The sequence below is a fragment of the Amblyomma mixtum genome, chromosome 8 (assembly GCF_055824585.1).
Source record: "Amblyomma mixtum isolate Tamu chromosome 8, ASM5582458v1, whole genome shotgun sequence".
Classification (NCBI taxonomy): domain Eukaryota; kingdom Metazoa; phylum Arthropoda; class Arachnida; order Ixodida; family Ixodidae; genus Amblyomma; species Amblyomma mixtum.
Genome location: NC_143019.1, coordinates 58,220,250 through 58,247,551, shown reverse-complemented (window position 1 = coordinate 58,247,551; position 27,302 = coordinate 58,220,250). Strand labels below are relative to the sequence as shown.

Sequence of the window (27,302 nt, the reverse complement as noted above, 5' to 3'; positions counted from 1 at the left end):
CGTCGGCAGCGGTGGCGCCGTGAGCTAAAAATTCCCAGGCACGACCTTGCGACATCATCACAACCTTTCCCGCCGTGGCAGGTGACAACCTACCCCCCCGGACTGTGAGCAAACTACCCACCGTGGAAGGTGGCAGTTAAAATAATGATCGGTTGGGAGAGGTTCTTCGGGGTGAGCAGTATGGATTTAACAATCCCCACCGGTGGCTGTGTTGGAAATGTCCACCTGCCGGAGCAGCGTCCCTTCGTCTAACCGCTGCGCTAGGAGTGGCATGAAGACTCCCAGCGATCTATTAATGTACAATGCAGAGAATGCCAACTTCCACATATATGGGCATTAACGCATTACCGGTGTCACGTCATGTCCTTAAGGCGAAGCGCAAGTGTCCCCTCCACGCTTTTCATGATAGAGCCCACATTATGTTCCAGCTGCCCTAAACGTTATCAGGAATTCGGGAAATCTCCGAGCCAGTATCCATAAACCTAGCGGTTTATACCGCATCGGTGGCAGCCAATCGGATGTTATCTTTTCCTTACGTAACAGGTGGTGTCAACAGGCTGTTTTTTAATGTTCAGTGTCATGCGCCACGTGGTGTCAACCAAGGGAACTATAAGCGCTTGTCCCAAATTTCTCGTAGTGGTAACGGACCAGAGAACGATATAAGCTTCATGTGGGCATTCCCGATTTCCAGCCCCGCCACGGCCGATGTGGGATGTACAGCGTTTTGGGGGAGCTTCAGTTAGCTTTGACGAGGCATTTTCTACATAGATCCCGCATTAAAGTTGCATCTGCCAACAAGCGGCTCAAAAAAGAGGCTGATCTGAATGAAGGCATGTGAGTACGTGTAGAAACATCAAGCGCAAGCCCCATTGGAACTTGCCCACTTATTTCGTAAAGGGTACCGACGTAGGTGATTAGGCCCACCACACACAGGGGCCCCACATTGTGTGCTACTTGTGATTACTTTATTACATTTAGACCACGTGACTTATGGTGTAATCGCCAATTGTATGCTGTATGACGGCGTTCACCTTAGTTTCTCCAGATGATTCCGCAAGTGTCATGGAGTGCCAGGCAGGCGCTCTTCTCATGCACGCTTGGACGTACCCAACAATTCTGTGCAAAAACATTTTCGAGCGCGAAATAATTTATGAACGCATTTTTTTCATATAATGTTGCCCTATAGCAATCAATAAATCCTTAGATCACCCGAAGGCCGTCTTATATTTTTTGTTCTATTAACGTTTTTGCTGCTGTCTAAAGCATTCCCTATTGGTTTTCTGTGGCAGTCTTATCTCTTCGAGGTGATTGAGGGAAAGAATGTAAAAGAAAAATTGGCTATATATTAGAAGAACGGACCATTAACTTCAATATTTCCATAACAGTGTCATACGATTTCACGATTATCGAAACTTTTCCCGAGAATGCTGGAAATGAGAAATACTTCAAATTAAAAAAAATGGTTGAACTAAAATGAAGACAATTGAATTTCCCTAGTCCGATTCGCATGCCACTAAAGCTCCAGTAAACTTAAATAACGAACTTAACCGAAATAATTCAACTGCCGAAGTGCCGCTCTCGAAAACACATTGCCGCGTATCTCAATATTAAGGTGAATTTTTTTCTGCATACGTGTTAAATTCCCTTTCAGAGCTTTACGGCGGGGATGACAATGTTGTAATAAGAGCATGAGGAGGAAAACGCGGGATGAGGGTGAGGAAGGGAACGGTGCAGAGGATGACTGAGGTGGCGTGAGAAGCAGCTTCGAATGAACAGCATAACTTTTGATCTCGATCTACTGCATACAACAGCGATAGTACTTGTAATTGTAATCATCGATATACAAGAACGACTCTTGAAAAAATCGGTCATCCGATGGAAACGTCGAGTAAAATATTTTTCCTTGAACGAAGAGTATACTTGGCTATTGCTGCGACCCGGGTAGCATGGCCGGGGACCGGTGATGGGACAAGGAGGATGGGAGACTGGGTTGAGAGAGGTGACGAAAAACTTTATACACTTATTTACATTATTTACAAAGGGTGACTGAGATTGACTCTCAGAGGAAGGGAACGTATTCGTCGACCGTAGTCGACTGGAGCTAGCAGGCTTCTCTCAGCCACACTCACAGCCGAGTTAAATAGGGTTCGGATTCCCCAGATCCCTGGCTGGGGAATAAAGTTCGAAGAGCACTGTCCAATAGGATGGACCGAAGTAGACGCTGGTGTTACCACCCACGGCAGGGCTGTTCCACTCTCTCGCAGCTGGGTCGATGGGAAGGGGGAGATGCTGACTAATTCAACCCAGCGGGTAAGGAATCTCCCGCAGTCTTCCAGCGGGTGAATGAACTTGCTTCCCCGCCGGGTGTCCAGAACACGAGTCGGAGACACAGAAGTCTTCAATTAACAGCCAGCGTGAGTGGCGCCGCCACGTCGCCTCCGCTTCCGCTGTGGTTGCGCTGATAATACCTCCTGCGCATCTCCTGCCTTCGTCGCTGCTGGCACGGTCACCTGCACTCCACTACACTAATCCACTTAGGCTCGGAGGGGGGCATTCCAAACACCCCACTGCGCCACCGCCGTCGCGAGGTCGTCGGCCTTGTCGACTGTTCACGGTAGCTTCTTGATCGGGCCCACGTGGCCAGAAGTACGGTCACGACACTAAATACTCCTTTAAGCAGTCAAGTACTTCATGCTGTCACTGGTAGCCGTCACAAACGCAGCACCGATGTTCTGGTTTCGAATCCCGTCGTTGTTGCCGCGTAGTCTGCCGGGCGGCTGCACTCCTCGTCCTATATATATATATATATATATATATATATATATATATATATATATATATATATATATATATATATATATATATACATTACATACACGACGTGACACCGTCGAGCTAAGAAAAGCAGGAGGGCCATATTGAACTGTGCTATTAGAACACTATAGTTCAACGAGCAGTGTCGAAACAATAACTTTACAAAATCTCGTCACACAAGTATAATGATGACCGCCGTGTGATTGCACAAACCCCACATGTTCAAATGCGTTACTCATACCAGCCATGGACATAATGAACATGAGCTCCACAAGATTGCCGAAACAATCGTGTTCTCGCTAGTCATGAAGGCTTTTCATAAGCCTACCTTACGAAAACTGCACAAAATTGAAACAGCCAGCCTCAATTGCTTACGCTTGGAGCTAGGTGTCCCAGCATTCGCAGCTATCTCATTTAACAGACCAACACGATTATTTGGTAAGCTCTTTTCGAGGAGCTCCTATTCCTAATACCTGTTCTTAGTTTCTATTTGATCAAGTTGTGTATAATATTTAAGCTGCAAAACATCTCGAAATCGCGCCCGCACTGGAGAAGGCTTTAGTTTCAGAGACAATAAAATTATAAGGTGCACTTAAGCCTCCTTGCGTGCGGAATTGCGAAAGCTGTGCGTGGTCCCCTACCTGCACCATCTACGGGGCCAGCGCCGTACATTGCGACGGTGATTTTCAGTGGGTGCTGCATGATAGCGCTACGACTGCAAGCCAAGCACGGAGGAAATTTACCGGATACGGAGGGAATTTGGTACCCGGTTGTTTGTGACATCTGTAATTAATGTGTTCATAATTACTCAGGTAGTCTTCAGTACATATCTCAAAGATACGTTTTTAAGAATTGTGCATCCACTAGACGTGCTTTATTGAGCTTCAAACGCCGAAGTGTCGTGGAACAGAAGCAGCGTCCCCTTCACGTCCGCCGACGGCCTGTGTTCGATTCTCGCCTTGTCCCCAGTTTTCTTTTACACATTTATTCATCTGGAGTGACGTCATCGTCCGGATAGGTTCTGCGAACAAGTTCTGCGTACACAAGTGAGCTATGTAATTCTTTCGCATTAATAAAACGGTGAATTTGCCATGAGTGTCAGAAATGACGCACATGACCGTCGTCCTGCGCACATAAAGTGTAGCCAGTTGACAGACTGCGACGAGTCCGAGATCGCTCGTTTTTATTCGGGCTGCCTACCATTCTACTACCAGAAATCACACCTTTCCGCTGGATTCATCATGCACAAAAATGCCTGGGCAAACTCTGGCATATTCAAGAGGCGAAGCAGTATCTTTGTGGTGGAGCATCTGCCTGTCATTCGGGAGGTGCTGGGCTCGATCCCCAGGGCCGCCGGGTATCCACTGCTTTCTTTAATACGTACAAGATTTCCACCTGGCCTGGTTTTCGGCTCTTCTAGGGTGAGATGCTTGGGAAAGTCACTAGACGTGGCGTCACCAACCACTGAAACAGTTTTCCGTCTTCATTATCATCATCCCCTAGTACTGCTCTTTCTTTTGAAGGGCGCCCTGTGGCCATCCCTCTGGTCGCGTGGTGGGCTGCTGCATTCTCTCAGGTGGTGCACCGGGGTGGTAGGGGATTCTTATGATACGTATCTGCTTTTAAACCTTCTCTCGAATAATCTATCTTGCTGTTCTAGTGTGACCGCCACCATCATCGTCGTTGTACACTGAAAACGAGCTGAGGCTTTCGAAAGCGTTTGGAAAGTGTCGTATAGCACAGCGGGAGTCCGTCGAGTCGGAATGCCATCCAATTATCGAATGTCATTCGACTCCGACATCTGTCATTCGAACGTTCCCGTGTAGCACAGGTATTGCCCTGGCATTCGAATGCAAGGCCACGCTGTCAGGTATTAAATTAATATTCGAGGCGGGAGTGCTTATGGTGTTGTTAAACATGGATTATCAGAAATGTGACTGACCAGATGGAATCCTGGACAAATTTCTTAAGTGGTATGCTGCCTTATATATCAAAAATTAATCTACGACTGCAGCTTTCCTGCTGAGTTGAAAGTAGCTAGAGTAATTTAAGTGCATAAATCTGGCAATATTTCATCTGCAGCTAATGATCGACCGATATCACTGACATGTACATGCTGCCAATTACTGGAGCACATTTTGAAATTTGACAGGTTTTGTTCAAGTCAATAACATACTCCACAGAAACCAACCTGGGTTTCGTAGTGGCTTGTCAACTACTACGCAACTAGTGTAAATCTTGCATGACTTTGCACTATCCCTCAACAATCAGTCACAAATCGTCCTGTTTTTTAGATCTATTGAAGGCTTTTGACCGAGTATCTCATAATAAACTCCACTTTAAACTTAGCACTATATTTGGTGATGGACCACTCGTACGATGTATTTATAATTACCACTCTGACCATTATCAATTTCTGCAGTATGATCTTCATGCCTCCAAGTTTGTACCTGTTCTTCCAGGTGCACCTCAAGGTAGTTCTAGCCCCGCTATTGATTCTACTATTTATTAATGAAACGGCAAATTAAACTGAAGTAAACAACTGACTATTTGCGAATGACTGCGTGCTATGACCACACGCAGAAGTGTCGTGGCAGAGCAGTAGCGTCCCTTTCTCACACGTCCGCTGCCCGGGTTAGATTCCCGCCAAGCCCCGGTGTTACACGTTCATTCATCTGGAGTGACGAAATCAAGTTGTGCGCACAAGTTCTGCGGACACAGCTGAGCTACATAACGCCTTCGCAGTAATGAAACGATGAGTTTGCGATGAGTGTCTGAAACGGCGCACATGAGCATCGTCTTGCACACATAAAGTGTAGCGATTTGAGATGCTGCGACGAGTCCGAGATCGCTCGTTTTTATTCTGGCTGTCTGCCAATCTACTACCAGAAATCACACCTTTCCTTTGGATTCATCATGTCTCCAGCTTTGCACGAGAATGCCTGGGCAAACTCGGGCATATTCAATAGAGGCACGAGGCAACTGGACCGGCTGTGCCAGTAGCGGCTGGAATTACGCCGCTTTTGATCCACTTTGTTACCGTCGCACCACTTCATGCACTGCGCCACAAAGAAGGTCTGCTCGGCGGTGAGTCCCACACCTGGAACGGTCTCCTTACGCTGCTCCAGGGGCAGGTGCTGGAACGCGTCGTACGCCTGCAATGTGCCTGAGAAGTCGGCGAAACCTTCAGAGTCTGTATCCTCGTCCATGGCCCTCGCCCGTGCGTTAGACTCGGTCTGCTCGCGCGGGTAAGGTTACGCATGCGTTAGTTACACGCACATGAGGCGACTCAAGCGTATGTCAGCCACCATTGTGAGGCTTTCAAACATTCAGGTGGTTTCCACTTGAGGTTGAAGCGAAACTGGTGGCGTTAACACAGAAGGGAGTTTAATGAAGGATAAAAACTTTATTAGTTTATGCTCGCTACTAATAAAATCCGCTCTGCAAATTCCACATGCAACCTTTCGTTCAACTGTACTAATAAGTTAATGTTATAATAATAATAATCGCTCTATTTTCCATCTAAATTCAATTAGATTAGTGTTAAGTTAGTTCCTGCATTCAAGCTTCCTTTAGCCCCGGTAGGCATATAGAGGTGCACTGCATAAAATTCAAGTTGTCCTCAATAGACTGATTACTTCCTTAGATGACGAAGGGCCTATTTAACGGATATTTTATCAGCAAAAATTGCGGCAAAATAAATTGCGGCAAATTCACAGACGAGCTGCGGTGACGACAAGAAAGCTTTTGGACCGGATCGCTGAGGCTAGGGAACACTACGACTCAGTTGCAATCGGTGATCCTGGAGTTCCTTTTTGGACCTGAAGTTTAGGTTAAATTTAGTGACAGAAATTTCTTGAATCCACATATCCAGAATAGGCTATAAGATAATCTTTTACTAAAAAAATCTCTTTGTGATCCTCTGTTGAACATTTGAATGCGTTAGCCGACAAACTTTCGTGATCTCCGAGATTGACACAATAGAGTTCGTAATATCCGAGCTGGTACACGTAGGCTCTTATATCTGAAGTAAACATGCTAAATAAGTTACATCCGAGGTGGCATACATAGTTTCGTTGTATCCAAGGGGACACGCGTTCCTTATATCCGATGTTAGCACACAAAAGTTCAATATATCCGACGTGGCTTATTTAGATTGGGTATATCCAAGGTTAACACACTGATGTTCGTTTTACCCGAGGTGGCATAATAAGGTTCGTTATATCCAATGTAATATGTACTGAGTTACTATAGGTAGTAAATCGCTATAGGCAGCTATAGGTGGCCCACCGGAGCAGGTGGGCCGCATGACACCGGCTACGAACAGACCGCGGTGGCCATTTCCAACGTTACTTCATCATTCTGCATCTCGCGTATCTACCATGAAAGCTTTCCTCACGTACATTTTATCTCTGTACTGTCCAAGATGTATCGATTCTTTAGGAATATCCCTGGACATATTTGACCGACAGAAAGGAACAGCGCGGGCATAGAAAATGGAGATCGTCGATCGTCCTGTGTCAGCCCTGCTCCATTCTGTCATGTTAAGTCATCTAGCCCGTCGGAGTGATACTGTGAAATTTCACTGAACTGAAGCGCATTGTACGTCGTATCGGCGTACCCTATTCCGTACCTCTTGGTATGAGCGTCGAAGACAGAGCACCTTCCTTTCATATTCTTTCATCGTGCTCGTAGCTTCGAACCGGAGCTTGCGACCTGTGTAGTCGAAAGTGATGCCATCGACGTCGAAGGCGTGCATCAACTCGTGGCCAGCGATCTGCAAACGCCGTTGACGCGGTCAGATGAACGCCAGATAAGGGCAAGAAATATACTTGCAGAAGGAAATATTGGTGGCATTCCTTGCTCGCATCACAGAGTAGGTAAGGCTGCCCAACTAAATATTGCTCAGGCGGTACAGACAAATATTGCCTGGGTGAGGGGGGGGGGGGGGGGGGGTGTTGTTTTCTAGTAATCATGAAAATGACCTGAACACACGAGCGCTCAGCTTGAATAATTAATCATAACCGATTTCGTGCAGGCAGTTCCACTCTCGGTCGGCGCCAGCGCTCAGTAGCACCATGACGGCGTAGTCGGCCGCCTAACCCGTACTACCACATTCCCTAATGACGTCCGCGTCACCGGCAAGCACTGACTGTTCCTGTGAAAGACCAGCGGGTGCGGTGACGTCACAATAATTGGGGCAAATGCACCCTGACGTCACTCGATGCAGGTGGAAATGTCGAGTTCCTCCTCCTACAACATCCAAACTAAACTGAAATTAATTTTGTTCCACTCCAACGACTGAAGCTTTCCAGAACGCATTTCCTGAAGCCGTTTGAGCGTTTACAACACGGAAAAAAGGATTTACTTAAGAACAAGAAAACTGGCAGTAGACGTGCGAAAAAGCAGGAGCTCGGTCTTCATTCGGAGGGGCACTTAAGCTCCGCCTTGAGGGCATGACGTCATTACATTGCTAAGGCAATGCCCATCTACACAGAATCGGCCTCTACTTCACGTTCATAGATGGCGGCGTGTCGTCATCACTAGCAGCGCAGTGCTGCTGATTGGTTTGGTTTGGTTTGTGGGGTTTAACGTCCCAAAGCGACTAAGGCTATGAGAGACGCCGTAGTGGAGGGCTCCGGAAACAGGCAGGTGGTTCTTTACATCACAGCCCCCGGTGGGGACTGTGCGACCCATGTAGCTCTACTCGAGCAACCTCGAGCAATTGGAGAGGCATGAGAGAGGCTTTTGCCCTGCGGTGGGCGTAGTCAGGCAGATGATGATGATGTCATGTACTGAATTGTCCCATTTCTCATTGTACATTGTAGCTTTGTACTGAACACATGAAGACGTTCTAAGGGCGTACCTGGCCGAAGCCGCCGTAGTTGAACGCAGCCGGGCCGTCCTTGATGTACACTGGCGGAAGCAGCATGGCAGCATAGATAGTGATGCTGTTGGTGTTCGGATTATAGAAAGCAGTGCTGCGGTCACTGCTGAAGTCATCGATTACAAGCCCTCTGGCGTTGCGATATGCCACGAAGCGGAGCAACTGCACGTACGCATCGAAGAAACTCGCTCCGACATCCGGGAGGTCAGCTGGGAACGGCAGGAAGGAAAGGATAGTGCTCGTTCACATTTGATTTAAGATATTAATATCCAAATACCGGTAAAGAACAAATGCACCATTGATAGTACGATGTGACGCGACAAGCCTCTGGGAGCAGTTTTGCTGTATATTTCTTACGTTCATAGCGTCCCATTGTGCCTATGAATTTCATTTACAGTCCCTTTTCCGTTTAGGAGCGGCGTGAGACTGACAAGTCGATGCTTTGGAGGGTGGTTGGGTACCTCCACTGAAAGTTGCCTCCGGAGGGCGAAAGCTGCAGGCACACACAGAGGCGCCAACTTTTTGCCCCCTCCCCATCAAAAAAAAAATAAAAAATAGAGCTAACGCAGTAAAACACAGCTCGCAGTACCTTATTTCTCAGAGGAATGATTCGAACAGGACGCGAGCCGTGGAGACGCTTTCGGTGGCAGCAGCACTTCCAAGGCCAACATGAGAAAGGAATACACGGACCTGGGACCCCAGCATGGCGTATAGGACCACTACACATAGCAGTCATTAACGTCACAATGACTGGGTAAACGAACAGATCGGAAATTTAAGGTGCCAATGTTTTATTCACATCTACTGACGCTCCATCACTTCCACGTTGCATTTCGTAATTCACAATCGTCCAGTCTCGCGCCTTGACAGCACTTGGAAACGAACGAAAGGACTTTTCCCGTTCCTTCTGGCTCTCGAAGAAGTGACATTGTTGGCTGTGACATTTGTCCTCCTCTCAGAGAGGAGATCAATATAAATGGGCATTCCTGGCTTTCTTTGTTTCCAGAGCGCCCACTTCTAGAAATGCTTTCGTCAATTTCTCAAAACCAGCATAGCGCAGTCACCGGCCAAGGGGTCCTGGAGGTTGTAAATGAGGAAGGCATATTTATTCTACGCATGCCGAACACTAACAGTCAAGCCACCGCCCCTATCCCTGAGCGCCGCCTCATGGCGCTACGTGCACGCCGAGTTAAGAGGAAAAGTAACGGAAACGTATTTTGCTACTAGCTAAACTGCGACTTCTGCAATTTCTATGCTTATAATTACTAATCTACCCACCAGTACTCGTCTCCAAAGCACCCTTCTAAGACAACACCGATATCACTAGACGCGTCTTTGCTCATTGTAAGCCCTAGAACTGGCATGGCGGAGTGGTTAGTGTGCTCGTCTCACACATCGGAGGGCGTGATTCTTACCCCAACTTGACCAATTTCTTATTGGGTTATAATTATCTGGGATTTCTCGCTCACGGCCAACGCCGACGACACCGATGATAACACCGGCTTTTCTGCGACACGCGGCCCTTAGCGACAGCGTTAAGGGCCGCGCGTCGCAATGGAAGTTCTTAAAAATAATCTGCTTTGCTAGTACACAATGGCGCTTTAGCGCGATTAGCATGGTCATTTTATTGCGAAACCAATACTACGATAGCTTTCAGCTCGTCACGTAGCTGACGTTCGGTGGCAGCCACGTTTGACCTTGAAAAGCGTTGCTTCAGCCGCGCTCCGCCAGATGGCAGCGCTGCCCGCGCGCCGAGCGGAAGCTGCGCTGAGCAGTTTACTCTGTTAAAAAAGAACTGTGTCGAGGCTGAGAACCCTGTTACCCTTGATCCGTACTGTAGAAAGAATTACGGGAAAATACTGAACTAAATGGCATGCTATGAGTCGACTGGTCATTCAATGAATCAATCGATCGATGAATGGGCTAGAAGAAGTGACTAAGGAGGGAAGTCGTTATAACGAAGTACTCAGTATTCAGCGGACAGTTTCGGGCTCACCATACATGGCCTCCACATTGTCGGAGGAGAGCCCCTCCGGGTAGCCCACAATAAAGCCATAGTTTTCAGCCTTTTCCAATGTGACGTTCTTCACAGGTGGCCTTATCCAATCCGTCGTCTGAATCTTCCGGACGATGGATGACCTGACGTTCAGCACAATTTTCCGGGCTGCCGAGAGTGCTCGCCCGGGAACGACTGTAAGAAGAATTGTTCGCAGAGAATGGCAGGCCAGCCAGCGAGGGACAAGCACGGTTATGCGATGAGGCATTGAGTAGTCATCTGGTCGTAGTGTTTAGCACGGACGTAAGTTTTGGCAAGTGGCAGTTTCACAATGGCGCCCTCTATCACCGAAAGAAGGTTTAACGCACTTTGAGGCTAGATGGGTTGATCAGTAAGGCATGTTGCCAGGCGAGTTCGTTTAGAGTCTTGAAAGTTGTGACAACTACCTTTGCGAAAATAAATTCACATACACAAAACAGACGAGGTGACAAGAGCCAGGCGTCAACGTATAACAAATACAGTTGCAAATAAACTTGATACCCCGTGTGACCAAATATGGCAATTTGATCAGTGATGTTAACACGTGCAAGTGTGAACCTCGACTGGAAAAGGCTAGGTCTCTAGGCCGAAGCAAGATCATGCAGGCGAGGTTTTTATTGGAAACCTTTCATATAAAGGAAAGCCTTGTGTGTGAGATGCCACAAGCGCCCTGCAGCACTAGCGGCGGCCTGACGCTCGCTTGGAAAAAGAGAAGAAGAACAGAAGAGACACGGGGCGTGGCGCGAACGGCGCGATGAGACGAGCTAGCGCAACGAACAGGCGAGGTCACGGCTGAACGGCTTCTTGAACCCGGGTGACCAGGCCTGGGGAAGCCGTCCTCGGCCAGTTCAGCGCAACCAGGGGCCTGCTGTCGCCAGTCTCCCGCTTGCCTCTTGCTGCCTCGGAGTCCGGGCGCCGTGCTGGGCACAGGCAGGTGCTGCCCACCCGGAGATCTTGCCGGCCTTGCTGTCGGTACGTGCCTGCGGTCCCGTGGTTGGGATCTGCTGCTGTGAGGAGGTTCCTCCCTGGCCGTGCCCGGCTGTCCAGACCTGGGCGGCCGTCTCCTCTCTGGTGCGTCATCAAGGCCACTGCTGCTAGTGCTCCGCGCCCGATTTCCGGCCGCTGGGACAACAGGCCTGCGGTGGTGCTTGGCCCCGGCGTCTTTCGGGCGACGGGCAGCGCATTCCCACGCCGGAACCACTCCTCGACCCTCGGCCGCACAGTTACCTACCCATCAGTGACTGCTCGCTTTTTAAGTAAAACCATTTTTGTTCTCCCTTCTGACGTGCTCGGTCTGGGACAGTTTTCTGGATCCTCCGGGGCCCCACCTCGGAGGGCGCTCGAACCTGCTGGGGGACTTTTCCCCTCACAGAGTGACACTTCAATTAAATCGTATGTGGCGGAGTACGATTTTCTGTACAATAATGGTAGTGCGAGAAGATAAGTCACGGCTGCGATAAGGCACGTGGAGTCAAAACGTGGGTGTAACCTGAGGATATTCATGTGGATATTCATGTGATATTCGCACAAATGTCCAACTATACTACTCAAAAACTTACCTTGCGGCCTTGGAAATTTTAAGGTAAACAGGCATCACGGATCCCATCTGAACCTCCTTCCGCAAGATTTAACTTTCCTTGCGTTCCTTGCATCGATGCATTACTCCGCGACGGGGGCATCACGTGGTTCAGCAGCGATATTCCGCCAAGCAAACTTTGAAGCATGCACCGCGTCTTCACCATCCAGAATAAAGCTTATACTAAATATGTAACGCTTAGTATGTTACAAATAAACAATGTTTTCTGTTTCTTCGCTTCCCCTGTTGCAAAGAAGCAACGGTTGGCTTCACCAGACCCGACACTGAGACACCTACATTCAAACCCCCCGTCCCAGGTCTGCGTTTGTACGCTGTCGAAATAAAAGTAAAAATACTAACCCTTCTCAAAGTATCTCCTTTGGGCAGCCGGTGCCATGACGTCGATAATCCTCTTGTAGCAATAGAAACGCACACCATCTGGACCCTGTCCATATTTATATCCTGCTGCGTTGATCAGTTCCTGGCCGTGGGAAAACTCCACAAGCTGGCGAATAACGCTCCAAGCCAGCAGAAGGCGACAGTCTTCCGGACTCATGGGGGAGACCCACTTGAACGGAGCGACGCCATTGAACAGAACGACGATTGCAGTTGCGTTATTAAACAGCCACAAATAGTTGTGAGGTTGCAGAGTGTAGTTCGGGATGAATCCCTGCCATTGGGCTGGAAATGAGACGCGCAGTGACGACCGTCAGTTTCTGCAATACAGCGACCGCACGTGGCGTTGGTGCTCAGAACACACTGACAGCTACAGGAATCAAGTCCGATTGTACGGGTCTGTCGGCTGTGTATAACGGTATTTACATCGGATTGTACTGCGCCCATTTGCGCAGCGATTTTGTTATTGCTTCAAAACAACGGTCGGCATTAAATAAATTGGGGACACACACTCAACCCTGGGTGACACTGCTGACAAAAGCCATTCAAAAAAGAGTGCCCAAAGAAGCTCCTGTGTTTTCTATCGCCCCTATTTTCAAAGCCTAATGCTGGAACATAGTCTAATCCTTACTCTGTTTTTCCAAGTTTTGACGAGTAACATGGACGAGCAATTCGTGTACCTGCGCGGCCCTTCAGTCATGGTAGACTTTCAATTATATTATTCCTTGTTCCCAAGTAAGCTTACCCTCGATTAGTATTCTGGGGATGTTTTCAGTGGTGCGTCTATTTTAAACTGCCTCCATGAATTCCGGACGTTGAACTGCGTAACAGCCTGGCTTGCAAGCGCTTGAGGGAATTTATGGGATAAAAACGAACTGTTGTTGTGTATCTTAATCCATTCAAAATGAAATAACTTTGGACGTTTCAAAAACTTACTGTCGCTCCGCACATATGACGCGTATCTCCTCCCTGCTTCGTGTTCTTCACTAGCTACAACTACTTATATTGCGTTGATACGAGTGTACAAGTAAAAATAATAATAATAAAAAAATCACATAATGAAGAAGCCTACCCGGCAAAGAACTCCAGGTGGCTGAAATTAATCCGGAACCCTCCACCCCAGCAACACTTCCATCTTTCACTCATACCTTGCTCCCTTTCTTCACGGCATGGTTGAGTTGTCCACCGAGAATTGAGGCAGTTACTGCGCCTTTTCTTTTTCTCCAAAACAACTATTTGTTTATGAACATAGAGGTATATATGAATAGATGAATGATTTTTTACTTCAGCCAGAATTTGGTTTTATTTGGTTTATGGGCTTTAACGTCCCAAAGCGACTACGCCCATGAGAGACGCAGTAGTGTAAGTCTCCGGAAATCTAAACCACCCGGAGTTTTTTAACGTGCACTGACATCGCACAGTACTCGAGCCTCTAGAATTTAACCTCCACAGAAATTAAACCACCGCTGCCGGGATCGAACCCGCGTCTTTCGGGTCAGCAGCCGAGCACTATAACAACTGAGCCACCGCAGCGCGCCTCACCCAGTATTTGGAAGAAGCAAAGCAAATTTTTCAAGTGGGAATTATATAGCTTTTCACTTGTTTGGCTAACAGTTGCAGAAACACCCACGAAATTGTTTTGCTATATTAATATGTGCATACGGGTTAATACTGGCATGCTCAACAGCCTGCACGTATATGGGCAAGTGAAGCTGCATTTAAAGTATTGCACAAGACAGAACTTAAATTCTCAATGCTCTGGCTGTTTCTTCAATCTCAAACAGTGTTCTGTGCAAAGACATCCCATCGGAGTCAAAAGTGCTTTCCTTCAAACTGGAGATGAAGATTTGCTATCCAATTCGCTTTGAATGAACGGTAGCACATTCGCACTCGCATTTCCTTCAATTCAATAGATCTATTTGTGAATTTTTACGTGAAAAAGCAACAGCATATCGAAACGCAACGTCGTCGTCAGAAGTCAGACCCCAAAGCCTCTAACCTGTTGACAGAGCACAAGCATCTACTGTGTGAGCACATGACTCGTGGCACAAAACTAGACAATTAGCGAAGAAGACGGCACACGTAACTGCTACTATTTTTCTCGGGTTCCGTAATGAAATTTTCAGCTATGGTATCTGCCTGCTATTCCGCTTTCGCTAGTACAAGCAATGTTTGTTATATTTAGGTTTGGTTTGGTTTCTTGGGGTTTAACGTCCCAAAGCGACTGAGGCTATGAGAGACGCCGTAGTGAAGGGCTCCGGAAATTTCGACCACCTGGGGTTCTTTAACGTGCACTGACATCGCACAGTACACGGGCCTCTAGAATTTCGCCTTCAAGAAATTCAGCCGCCGCGGCCGGGATCGAACCCGCGTCTTTCGGGTCAGCAGCCGAGCGCCGTAAATAAGGGAAGACGTTCCTAAGCAGCACATGCAATTGTCCCAATATTGGAAACATATTGGAAAAAAGAGGGTTTCCGTTTACCATGCCAGCACCTGTACCAAGACGGCAGCGTTAACCAAAATGTATCGGCCTACGAAGACAAATTGCGCCCAGTGACATTTCCTTTGAAGAGCTCAACGCACCTTGCGACATGTAGTTGTTTGTGAGATTTTCCAGCTGCTGCAGGTTTGTCAGCACAAACGAGGCCGCGTCGCGTCGGAGAGCTCGTATTACATTCCGCACTGCACCAAGAAAGAGAAAATCATGAAAGCCGTAACGTCGATGCAACCAATCACACGCCACTCGGCCGACTGGAGTCTAAAGTTCATTCAGTATAAATTATGACCTCTGCGTTTGCAGTAATAAATCTAATTACACCGGATCAATTAATTTGTTCCCCAATTAAAGCAATGCAATATGAATGCTGATAACGAATACTATATTCCTCTCTATAATTTCCTGGAACTAAGACCTCACACCCTAACGCGTGCAGTTAGAAATATTTAAAAATAGGTATCTTCAGCTGCAACAGCCGTTTTCCTCGAGGCATTATCAGCGTTGTTAGTGTTTTAAGCGGTGGTCCGTAAGAAGACAGCTAAGTCGTTTTACCTACCGCCTTATAAAAATCGTCTAGAGAACGTCTATAGGTTTCTTATAGACTCTATTACCTCCGTAAAGATATTTCTTTTTGTCTATTCACAAGTCTACTAAAAGTTCAGGGTCATAAATCTTCAGACTGGCTATAGACTGTCTGGAGCATTCGTATTGCCTATAGACAGTTCTCTAGGATTCATAGACAAAGAGTCTATAGACATAATACACGGAAGTTTATGGACAATCTCTAGTCTGACTAAAAATTTTTGTAAGGGCCCACTGGTTAACGCTTAAATACACTTCAGTATTTAATCATTAGACGTGGGCAGCTCACTTATTGAGAGGTTTATAGCCCAGCGCCATTCATATTCCATCAGATTTTTTAGGTTCTTTCAAATGTCAGTGTCCTCGCCATTGCAGCGCAAGGATTTTTGACGCCGCAAAAGGGCCAAACCGAAACCAATCGGCCAGACAGGGCGTTAGCCACGCCTGCGAGCCTCTCACGTGCTCTCTGCGTACTCCTCGCTACCACCAGGGTACGGTGGAAAGAGCACGAGACAACCCCGTCCATGGGTGACGCCCTGTCTTAGGAAAGCGAGGAGCCTCACCATTCCCCCTCCAGAAACAGTAGTCACCTCCCTCCCGCACACCCTGGCTAGGGGGCTTCCCCCCGAGCACCGTCTCCCCGGTGCCCGAGAACTAAACCCCGCAATTTAGGATAAGCGTATGCTGGTCTGTCTGAAATCTCTCTCCGTGTCTTTGAACTTGCTCGGAAAGAACAGCATTGATATCACAAGCCGCACCGCTGGCAGCACCTGCCTTTGCAGGGCAGTGACGCATCGCTTAATCGCTGCATCACGGTGCGAAGAGCGGTATGAGGGCTCCCGGGTATCTGTGAATGTAAATATGACACTGACCATTTCATCATTAATTCACCTCATTAACGCTGTCGTATTATACTATTAAGGCGAAGCTCAAGTCCTATTTCGCCAATCTATGTCCGAAGCCTGTCCAGAACCAAGCCTCGAACTTAAACCAAAATGAAAACCGAAGTGCTAGCTCACATAATGCTCATTTTGCCGGCCACACATATAGAGCGACATTTTTTTTTTCACTTACTCTTTAATATTTCTCGCTCTCTGTGAACACTGGTACCATTTTCTTTAAAGCTCGCTGAGTTTTCCTGAAATTAATATCAATATTTTTAACTAGTTTCTCAATCGTAGCTTATTACTTTTATATGCAATTGTTCACTCGTTTTCTCCAGGGAAATTGGCCAGCTCTTATTCACCACTTTTCACCACCACTTTTATCCTTTGAGATATTACCTACTCATGACCCCGATCTGGAGTACACTACTTCCATTAGTTAGGTGCATTTAACACTTCAAGTACAATTCTGGCTGTCGCTATCATAACCTGTTTTCTTCAATTTCGCTTTCTTGACCTTTATTTTAGTTCCATTAATCTACTTTGGTCAAACGTAGCCGTATGGCTGCGTTCGGGTGAACGCCAGTGATTAGTTACTCCCATAAAATTAATCTACTTTGAATTCTTGGCACTGCCTCACAGAAACCCGTGAAACAAGGACGAATTTCTCTTGAGCTGCAACACTAGTTATGTTTTGCCTGCAGCCAATGCCTGCGCACAGCGGGGCGTTAATCAGTTATATTAAGCGATTGCATAAAGAACCCGTTGCACTGTACCCCGCCTGTCGCCCTCGCTGAGAAGGCAGTTTCTAGGCCAGCGATTCCAGGGCAGTTTCTAGGGCAGAAGTTGGTACTGACTGCGTTCTTATCTGCATGACATCTCGCACAGAACTGCTAGTCGCAACTTGCGCCATCCATCGGTAGGAAGTTGAACCGTCAACCAACAGATGCAAGGGTATCTATTGCAGTGGTCTACGCTATGGGCGTCATTGCAAATTTGTCTATGGACAGATGCTTTGCTCGTGCTTTGTAACACTTAATCAGCGATTAAGTGTCCCCCTTTGGAGGTCATTTTTACACCCTTGACCCTTCCTGACATCCTAAGCTTCTCATTCATCGACTTCGAATTCCAGCGCACTGCATCTTTTGCCCAGTAACTATGGCCCTCGCCTCGTCTTCATTCCAACCATCACAGTCGTGCTCACGATGTTCACGTCGGCCTCTTAGGTTCTAATAGTGTCGCTTTATGACGCATCACCCTCAGCAGCTTCCCTAAGAGCAACTACAAAGTTGAGATATTTTTTGCGCTTTGCTTCCAGAGGATCAAACCCCACTGCAATTTATTTCATGCAACATATCTTTCCCAGATATGCTTGTACATACCATTGTGCTCGGCTCGCACAATGCGAAGGGCAAGCCTAATAGCGTATTGGATACTTGGGTCGTAGACGTTGAGTTTTCCGACGTAGGACCGTGCGGCCTCCGAGTTGCTGTCATACCGCTGGAAGCTGTTCTCCATCCATTTCTCGTCAATATCGTTGATTGAAATCTGCGTGAAAGCGTCGGGAAAACCAGTAAGTTGCATATTTCAAAAACTAGACGGTACACAAAAGCTTTAATGCCCATATATGCGGAATGGGCTAATCCCATCTTCACAATCAGATGTCCCCGTGAGCCTTCGTTCCACTCCTTCCGCGATGGTGCAGCGGTTAAGAGAATGCGCCACTGCCCTACGATATCGGTTGCTGCCACCGGCGAGTCTTGTGCGACACAACTCTCTCTTCTCGAGCAACCTCTCGCGATCAACCATTAACAGCCACCTGCCAGTGTGGTTAGGTTTCTTACAATCCGGAGGGTAGGATGTGATGGCGCCTCAAGTTGCCGTGACCTAGGTTGCCCAGCTAAACTGCCTGGGCCAACCTACACCACAACACCGAGGCCGGCAACGCCGACGCCGGATTTTTTGAGCCTAACGAGGTCCTTAACCAAATCGGGTGAAACCGGCAGCTGCATGTGCAAGGGAGTTTTTACCGAGGACAAAGGATGCTACTTTCCCCCGTTGGCCCTAATAAAAGCTTATAAACGATCGGCATCTGAGTATGAGTGCGTTAACGAGGCAGGTCAAGAGTTCGAGGTAGTCAAGGATACGCTTTCTGGTTCACCCCGTGAAAGTCCCATTAGCAGCGGCCTTCGCAGAGCGAGACGCCTGATGCGCCAACACTTCCTTCCATTCAGAGCAGCTCCGGAGAACGAGCATGCTATGAAGAAACGCTGTGCTATTATTGTAAGGCACATGGAAAACGGATAAGGTAAATAAGGTTAACACATTGTGCGGTTTACGGCGAATAAAAATGGACGACAGCAGTGCTGCAGGAGTACAACATAACAGCTTTAGTGGGTCCTGCAAAAGCCATGCTTTTGAAAACGACATGTGATCGGTGAAGGCATAAAAGGCGTAGAGAATAATATTGATACGGAATCTGCTAGTAACAGGAGGGTATATCTAGCAGTGGTCTCTTGCTGAAGTAAGTATTTTTCATGGAACAGTTTGTCCGACAGGGCAAGGCAGGAGCAACATTGCAACTTTCAACTTTGTAAGTTGCGCCTCGACAATTTGGTTTGTGCCCTCTCCTATTATTGTTAAGCAGGCGGACGCATATAGCACGGAGTTGTCTTCATCTTGAAGATGGTAAAGTCACTGAAACTGATGTCTGGATGAGGGTTTCCTGAAAGTACATTTGAGCATGGTCATGTGGGGCGATTCGCCAGTCGGAGCTTCATCATTGCATCGAAAGCATGCGCGGTAGTGGAGTTCCGGACCCGAAGGCGTCATCCCACTTCCACACGAGGGCACAAGGCAATCGTAGGAGTGAAAGGTTAGGTGTCTGGCGGGACGCAGCCAATAGACGGCCATCGCCACCTGATAAGCCACGCAATGGCAGTGTAAAGTAACATTGGAAACGAAGCCAGGCACCCACGGCACACCTCAGGGGCTTATCACGATGGTTGCAAGATGGCGCTGACTTAGCAAGAGCCATGCACTCCAATGTTCGCGTTACTTTGCGACGCGAATAGTATACAAGGACGCAAAACACGAAAGGCAACGTGCGACTGCGCAGCCGGCACACTTCGCGAAGCGCTGCCACTAATGCGCATGCTCAGTGAGCCTTGGGCTAGGTGCCGCCCATTGCTTCCGCACCGTGGTAGAAGCGCTTCACAAAGTGTCGCAGCCTGGCCCTGACGTGTTCCCTTTCATAATGAGCGACGCTGTACAGGGTGCAAAAAGTTGACTGTAGCCGCCACGACCACACTGCCAGTGCGTGTGCATGAAGCAGCATCAATTTCATGCAGGAACGCCATACCGCAGGCTTGACGCCCGTGCAGTCAACATAGACTTACTCATTCCCCAAGGAAAAATAAGTCGAATTAGCTATTGTTCTGAGCTAGTTATTCACTATCCCAGTCGTTTCTGCACTATTCATTTTTCTTTTACATCCAAAACTGGCTTCACTGAACGCAGCAACCTCGCGGAATATCAAACGTCTAGCTGTTCTTTTTCAATAAAGAGCTTGGAAGCTTAGAATCAAGATGCGGGCTTCACCAAGTACCAGTTTCTGGACGTTAAAGCAATGACGCGCCATCTAAGTGCATGGCCTTAAATAATAGGCACCGAATTTGCCACCTCCGCCCATGTTTGAGCACAATTGGCCAGTTTATTACCTGAGCACTGCGTGCGGCGTCAGAGCAAGCTAATTTCCAGACTGGAGAGAAATTTTAAAGCCCTATATTAACAACCATGGGACTACAAGGGAGCTCCGAAAGTGGCACGCTGAAAGCAATGTAGTGAACATTAGTAACCTTACTTACTCTAAAGATAGGCTCGCGGGGCTGATGATCCGACCAGTAAACTAGAATGTTCACGAAGGCTGGCAGACCGTACTCCAAGGAAAGCTGCGTCATCTTCTCCGCGGCGTTGAAATTCTGGTCAATGCGCGTAGTTGAGAAGTCGAGGTCGAGCCGGCGCAAAAGTGACTGCAACGATGCTACCTGCGTGAATTTTTTCAAACGAAGGTTACCACGTGTAATGCGAGATACAGTGATAGCTGCTCACGAATTGCTATTTCACTATGTATTGACGGAGACATTGAGAGTGAACTGATATCCATATAGTTATCGAGCGCTTAATTTGATTTTCAACACATACTCGTTATTCGAGTGAGTTGCTGCCCTATTCACTGGTGTAAGCGCGCGGCGCCACCGTCGCTGACCTCACACTCGGGTGTCGAGTTTTTCCGCAGCTGCCTCAGATGGACCGTGCTATAGTCAGATACAGCTCAAGAGCCAAGCGGATTTACGCCGTCAAAAGACCCCCTTTCAGCACATGGTGTCGACTGATTCTCATAAATCGGCTAGCTCGACAGTTCAGGGAGGGCAAGATGGAGGAGATGAAAGGAGATGGTCCCCTCTCTCCGTGGGACTAGAACTAGCCATTCGCTGTAAGGGGTTTATTTGTGGAAAAAACCGCCTCGTTGTTGAATTGTATCCGGCTATACAATATCACGCCCTTGCCATAATCTCCCTCCTTCTGCCACGCTAACCACTGCTCTTATTGTTACACTGGAAGATACTGTACCTTTGGCTCCTCATTCCTTGCACTCGCCATTTCCTCATCCTTCCGCGTCAACCCTCCTCCTCCTTCCAGGAAAATTTGCCTCCGGGTGGTTCCCGTAGCAACCACCCTCCAGTTACACATTCCTCAGCTCTTGCCATAGCTTCATACTGGTTCCCATGGCAACCATCTTCAGGTTGTGCGAACTACTAGAACTACATCACCGCGTAACCCAAGCACGAGCGGATAACATCAAAGTGGAGGGAAGAAGCCCCCTCCCCGCTTCTAGGCGAAATGAAGGAGAGGGAATCAACAAGTTTTTGCGTTACGCCGTTTGCGCTTCGCCTCCATCGAAAGCAGTCGTCGCTGTAGGGACCGAACCCGTGTACTCCGGCTCAGAAGAAGGAGAGCGACGGCGCGAGAGAAATGAAAAAGTTGGAAGGTGAAGGGTGGCCTAGTTGCTTGGGAGATTATTACATGAGCAGAGAAATGCGCAACCGGAATATGACTGTCACGGGGAGAACCCCCAGGATGGCTACTGTAACAGAGGGAGGTTACAACGATGGAGGAGGAATGCGTAACCTGAGAATGATTCCACGGCAGATGTCACGCGTACATAGCTCTACCAAAGTAATAAGATCTTTCGCTAATTGTGATGCCCTAAGCCGGCAAGCCTAGCGCTACAATTTTTTTTTTCTTACAGTACCTTCTTAGGAATCAAAGCTGGGTGCCTTATAAACTGAGATTTGTAGTTCGCCCTCTAAAACAGCCGTGTCGGATTTTACAACTTCGAAAGCGCAATTATTTTATGGGTTGCGTTAAATACCAACAACGCAGCCGTGAAGTGTGTGTACCAGCGCCCACCAGTGCACGCCCGAAAGCGCCGTTATCATGTGACTTCACCATGCACCCGGGTTGGAGGGCTGAAGGAGCGGCGAGCAATCTAGTGCAAGAGGAAACGGTAGTTTAATTCAGCGGAGAGGTGAAACGTATGTATATATGGCTTGGAAATATAAAACTGATTATTTGTGAATCTGCTGACTTGCACGTCGCACGGCTGTTTGCACATAAGTAGCTGTGCAATGTTAAACCTGTCAGCAAAATTCCGCATGTGGTAGATTCGGTGGTTGTGATGCCTGGGCACATGGCAGTTGTGCTTGTTTGAGTGGGTTCTGTTCTCATAAGGTCGTTTGCTTCCTTGTTAACCTACACTGATATATTTTGCACATGTAAGTATAAGCTTGCAAAGTTTACTTCGTAGCGAAAAGCATAGTTATGTTCAACGCGCTTGTTCACCGTATATATTTGTCATTTTACTGCCTTGTTGTTGCATTGCATCTGCCCTCTGTGGAGAACCAAGCCGTTAGGGTACTCGGCATCTGAGCCTGAAGACGTCGGTGGGATTCCTGCCGGTTCGGCTGTGTTTCGAGGGAGGCTAAACACACGGCACCCGTCTGTACGGCGCGATGTCAGTGCAGGTGAATGAACCTGAGGTGGCCGAAATTATTCCCCAGCCCTCTAGCACAGCGTCCCTCATTGACCATGCCAATTTGTAAATTTAATTTCCATACACCACTACACTTTTACATTGACGCCGCCGCCGTAGCCCAGTGGTTACGGCGCTCAGCTGCTGACCCGAAAGACGCGGGTTCGATCCTGGCCGCGGCGGCCGAATTTCGATGGAGGTGAAATTCTAGAGGCCCGTGTACTGTGTGATGTAGTGTACGTTAAAGAACCCCAGGTGGTCGAAATTTCCGGATCCCTTCACTACGGCGTCTCTCGTAGCCTGAGTCGCCTTGGGACGTTAAACCCCACTAAACCAAGCCAAACTTTTACATTGCACCTGTGACTGGACCTTTTCACTTGGTCTATAAAAGAGTCCCCCCCCCCCCTCCCCACATTCCCTCTCCCGACAATCCTTCGTATTCAGTCTCACTTTTCCTTTAGTGTATCTGTGTCTAATCTCAGTACCGCAGAAAATATAATGAAATTCTCTTAAAGAAAAATCAAGGATCCCGCTTTATAGTTGATCAAGACTGCGAGGGTATCGCAGTAGCGATAATTTTAACACTAGCAAAACACACATTACACACATTTGTGGGGTTATAGGGCACTAAACGTCGTGTATTCCAAACTTTTCGAAAGGAAAGTTCAAAGCCACGAGTAGTGCTGCTGCAGTCTCAAGGCTATTTGTAGTAACTAAGGATTTCTGAAAGAAATTTTAAATTTACATAAACGTGATATTGGGACATTGTTTTGTCTAATGCTGCTCCAAGTGTTGTCCGTAATTTACGCCTTCGAAACGTTTCTCGTAACCTGCTCTAACACGCAGCCATTCAGCAACGAAATTTGGCTGTACGAACGACAATCTGAGCGAACACAGCTACTGCGTCATTTTTTCCGCAGAACTTAGCTATTTTGGTAAGCCGGGGAGTACTACACTCATCACAGCCGAACCAAGGTCAGGTTAAAAGAAGCGAACAGCCCGAACAGAGTGGTCTAACCCTTAGTGCGACTGCTCCAGGGGTGTCGGCACCTATAAAAAACTTCGGGGACGTTTTTAACCCTATTATGGCAACATTCTTAATCACACTGCCTTTAGAATGCCTGCTCCGGTGCATTTTTGTTCCTGAGATTTTACAGCCAGAACTCTGGTTGGAATCGGTTCCATTGCCCTTATATGGTTTGAATGAATAATCTCATTCTAAAACATTCTAGTACCTTCTATTGGAGTATCATGTGGGATTATACTAATCCGACCCACTAATCCACCTTAGTCGACCTGGTAATGTCCACTATTGCCCTTTAATTCATTTTAGGGATGGGTCAACTTTCAAAATTTCGGGGAAACTTTTGAACTTTTGGGGGAGCGCGAGCGTCTAATTTTGGGCGGTCCACCTGCCAGCTGCCAGGGCGGGCAGGTTGAACACAATCCGGTGGCCAGGCGTCCACCTGCCATAATGACAGGTTTTGATGACATCACAAAGTTACCTGACCTTCTCGACCAATCAGGATGACCCATAGGGGCGGTTTGCGTGACCTTACGGCCAATCAGGGAATTTCGTTACGCAGAGACCGGAACTGCATGACGACATTCTAAAAGCTATCGCATTGGAACGGGCGTATGTTTCGCTCAACTAATTCCAATTGTCGCGAATGGAGCGCTCGTTCATGCCTCGGAGTTGTGGGTGCTTGATCCGAGGCGGATACACGCCTGGAACATGGCAGCCGCTTTCTCCGCCGCGCTCTGTCCGGTGGCAGGGATTCCGGTGATGTTTAGGAGCATTTCTTGGATACCTTTGAGCGTTTGTGCTCCGATCTGAAAGAGGGCAGACATAGGTGACAGCACTTCAGACCCGAAGGGGAATGAACATCCGCCTTATTTGCATGGCATTCGAATTAATTAAAGGCGAGCGTTTCAAAACATTTCTTACTGATTGGACTCAAGTACCAGTTCACATAAACAGCAGGATTGAATTCAGAGAAATTTCAAATCAAATCAAATCGTCTTTATTTTCTCTCTCAAGGAGAAAAGGGGGTGACGGGTAGAAGCCGCATAACTGTTCACACTAAAACCATTCGTTAATGCTATTTGGCCATAGTTGCGCTAGCGCTATAATAATTGATCCTCACCACTTTGATATCTGGTTACCAGCTTCTGAGTTCGCTTTTCTAAGTTAAGTGACGAGAATCAACATACCTCATTTGCGTTGCTTAGAAGACTGGCAAGCATCATATTTGACTTGCCGGCCACCTGAGGGCGACTATTGAACTAGGATAACCATGAAAGTTGCGTGAATTCAAGTTCTTGTCATTTATTTGTTTATTTCGCATACCCTCAATAGCGGAAGCACAGGAGAGAGGAATGGGCTAGAGAGAGCAAAATACGTCATAACCGCGGAAAGACATAAAGTACAAACAATACATAATAAGGATAAGTAGCGTGATAATACAGGTGCAATCAGACTAAATTAGCAAGTGGGGTGCCAAGACGCAATAACAATACGAAAACGGCAAGAAGAAAAAAACACCTATGATAAACAAATAATAATAATAATAATAATAATAACATAGCTCCCACCACAAACGAATCCGCATAATGTACCATTAGTCCTCTCTTAACCTGTACACGACTATTAGAAACGGCCACCGATGTGATTCGATAGAAAACTGAAGTCCTTGGAGTATACTTGACTGTATTTGGCACATATTGTACTCATTAAATAAAATGTGAATATGCCGAACTAAGCCTTTTCATCTGCTACATAAGGCTTTCGCCTTTGTATCCAGCACTTATGAAGTGTCGGATTACATACACTCGTGAAAAAGTTTTAATTTTTTGCGGAACCCTCTAAACATTTCCAGTGCTGCATTTAAAAGCCTGTACCCATTGCTAACTGCATCAAATTGCTATTTCTTCAATGAAAATATGAATCCAATGCAAGGAGTGAGAATTTAACGAGATTGCTAATTGGTCTTAGTACTCTTCATCATAATATTTACGGCACTATATTATGAATAGGCCTATATGCTGTACAAGTTACCGGCGTTTCATTATCTGTGCAGTGTCAGGAAAGGTCGAGCTGTATTAACGTATTTTGTTTTAGTAGAGTATAGTCGGAACATGCCTCTCAAAGGAGGCTCCCCGGCCAATGGCGCCGACTTACTGGGAGACAACGCGGCCAGCCGCCTTGCACCTATAGCAAGAAATTATGAGCGGCCGTGGCAGGTGCGAAGCCTCCGGCTGAGATGTTACTGAACAATCTAGGCCGTTCATTTTGGGCGCTTTTGAGGAGTCCTTGCTGCATCGTTCTCTATTTTCATCAGACTTTAGATAGAGCTAATGGTTATTCAGAATACACAAGACCAGTCTGTAAATGGGATTTTTGTTAGAACCGGAAACATTGAGCCCGACAGGCTCAGTTGAAATTGGTCAGGTAGACTCCACACGCTGAATAGCCCTTCTGCGAGCGGATAGCGCCGGCTGCGGAGCGCACGTCTCTCTAAATGTAGTGAGCCGAGGGATAACTCACCTGGGTAAACACGCCAGCCCCTTCGAATCTGCTGCAGACGAATTTGTAGAAATCGTCGCAGGGCGGGTAGTTCCAGGACAGCGACTCGTTAATCAACCGTGCGGCCAGCCGGAGGGCGTCCGCAGAGGCCGTTCCACCTCCCGGGGTAGAAGTCCTCACCGTTGTAGTGGTAGTTGCGGCAGTCGAGTGCGGCACTCGGGACTCCGTGTACTTAGTCGACCTCCGTTCAGTGGTGGTAGTTGCGAGAGTCCAGTCCGGTACTCGAGACCCCGTGTACTTTGTCCACCGTTTAGTAGTCCGGGTAGTGAAAATCCGCCACCACGTGTATATTGGATAGGGCGTCGTGGTTCGTCGGCTCCTCCGGGTCTTATTTTTAGCTGAGTACATGGAAGAAGAGATTTATTTTCAGTGAGGAAGGGCATGCCCAGTTCTGCTTTGGATGAAGTGTGCATGCTTAAAATTCCAGTTTGCACGACCCAACTACACTGGGGAACTCAACGTTCTGGTTAAGTTACATGTATAAACCAAATCAATATATTCGAACGATGGAAAGCATGTGAGAATACCTTCTAACGATTCTTTTAGTGGAAGTGGGGTAATACCAATAAAGTATACAACGTATGCGTCTTACCAGTACTCACTTATGGTTTGGGTTTGGTTTGGTTTATGGGGTTTAACGTCCCAAAGTGACTAGGGCTATGAGAGACGCCGTAGTGGAGGGCTCCAGAAATTTCGACTACCTGGGGGCAGAAATATGGAGGCTAGCGAAAAGGGTTCAGCTTAAGTTAAGGACAACGCAGCGAGCTATGGAAAGAAATATGATACGTGTGACATTCAGAGCCTGTAAACGGGTAGATTGTGCGAGGGAGAAAATGCGGGTTAATGACGTTCTAGTCGAAATCCAGAGGAAGAAACGGGCATGGGCAAGGAATGCAATGCGAAGGCAAGAAAACCGCTGGTCCTTAAAGGGCAACTGACTACCCTCTGGTC

The 27,302-nt window shown here is 47.5% G+C and overlaps 1 protein-coding gene across 2 annotated transcripts; it reads right to left on the bottom strand.

The window, feature by feature from the left end:
- Positions 1-5,696: 5,696 nt before the first annotated feature.
- LOC149332582 (neprilysin-3-like) lies at positions 5,697-26,459 on the bottom strand. 2 transcript variants are annotated; one of them, XM_089555815.1, is made up of 10 exons: positions 26,327-26,459; positions 24,455-24,627; positions 20,538-20,717; positions 18,054-18,219; positions 15,292-15,390; positions 12,673-12,993; positions 10,698-10,892; positions 8,681-8,910; positions 7,448-7,591; positions 5,697-6,050 (listed from the first exon to the last, which is right to left on the bottom strand). In XM_089555815.1, the coding sequence occupies exons 2-10, from the start codon at positions 24,614-24,616 to the stop codon at positions 5,697-5,699; spliced, it is 1,851 nt and encodes a 616-aa protein (XP_089411941.1). In that variant the 5' UTR covers positions 24,617-24,627; positions 26,327-26,459. The 2 variants fall into 2 exon arrangements, with proteins under 2 accessions (XP_089411941.1, XP_089411942.1); XM_089555816.1 differs by lacking the exons at positions 8,681-8,910; positions 10,698-10,892; positions 12,673-12,993; ... (3 more) ...; positions 24,455-24,627; positions 26,327-26,459 and having other exon boundaries at positions 5,697-6,044; positions 7,448-7,573.
- Positions 26,460-27,302: the final 843 nt, after the last annotated feature.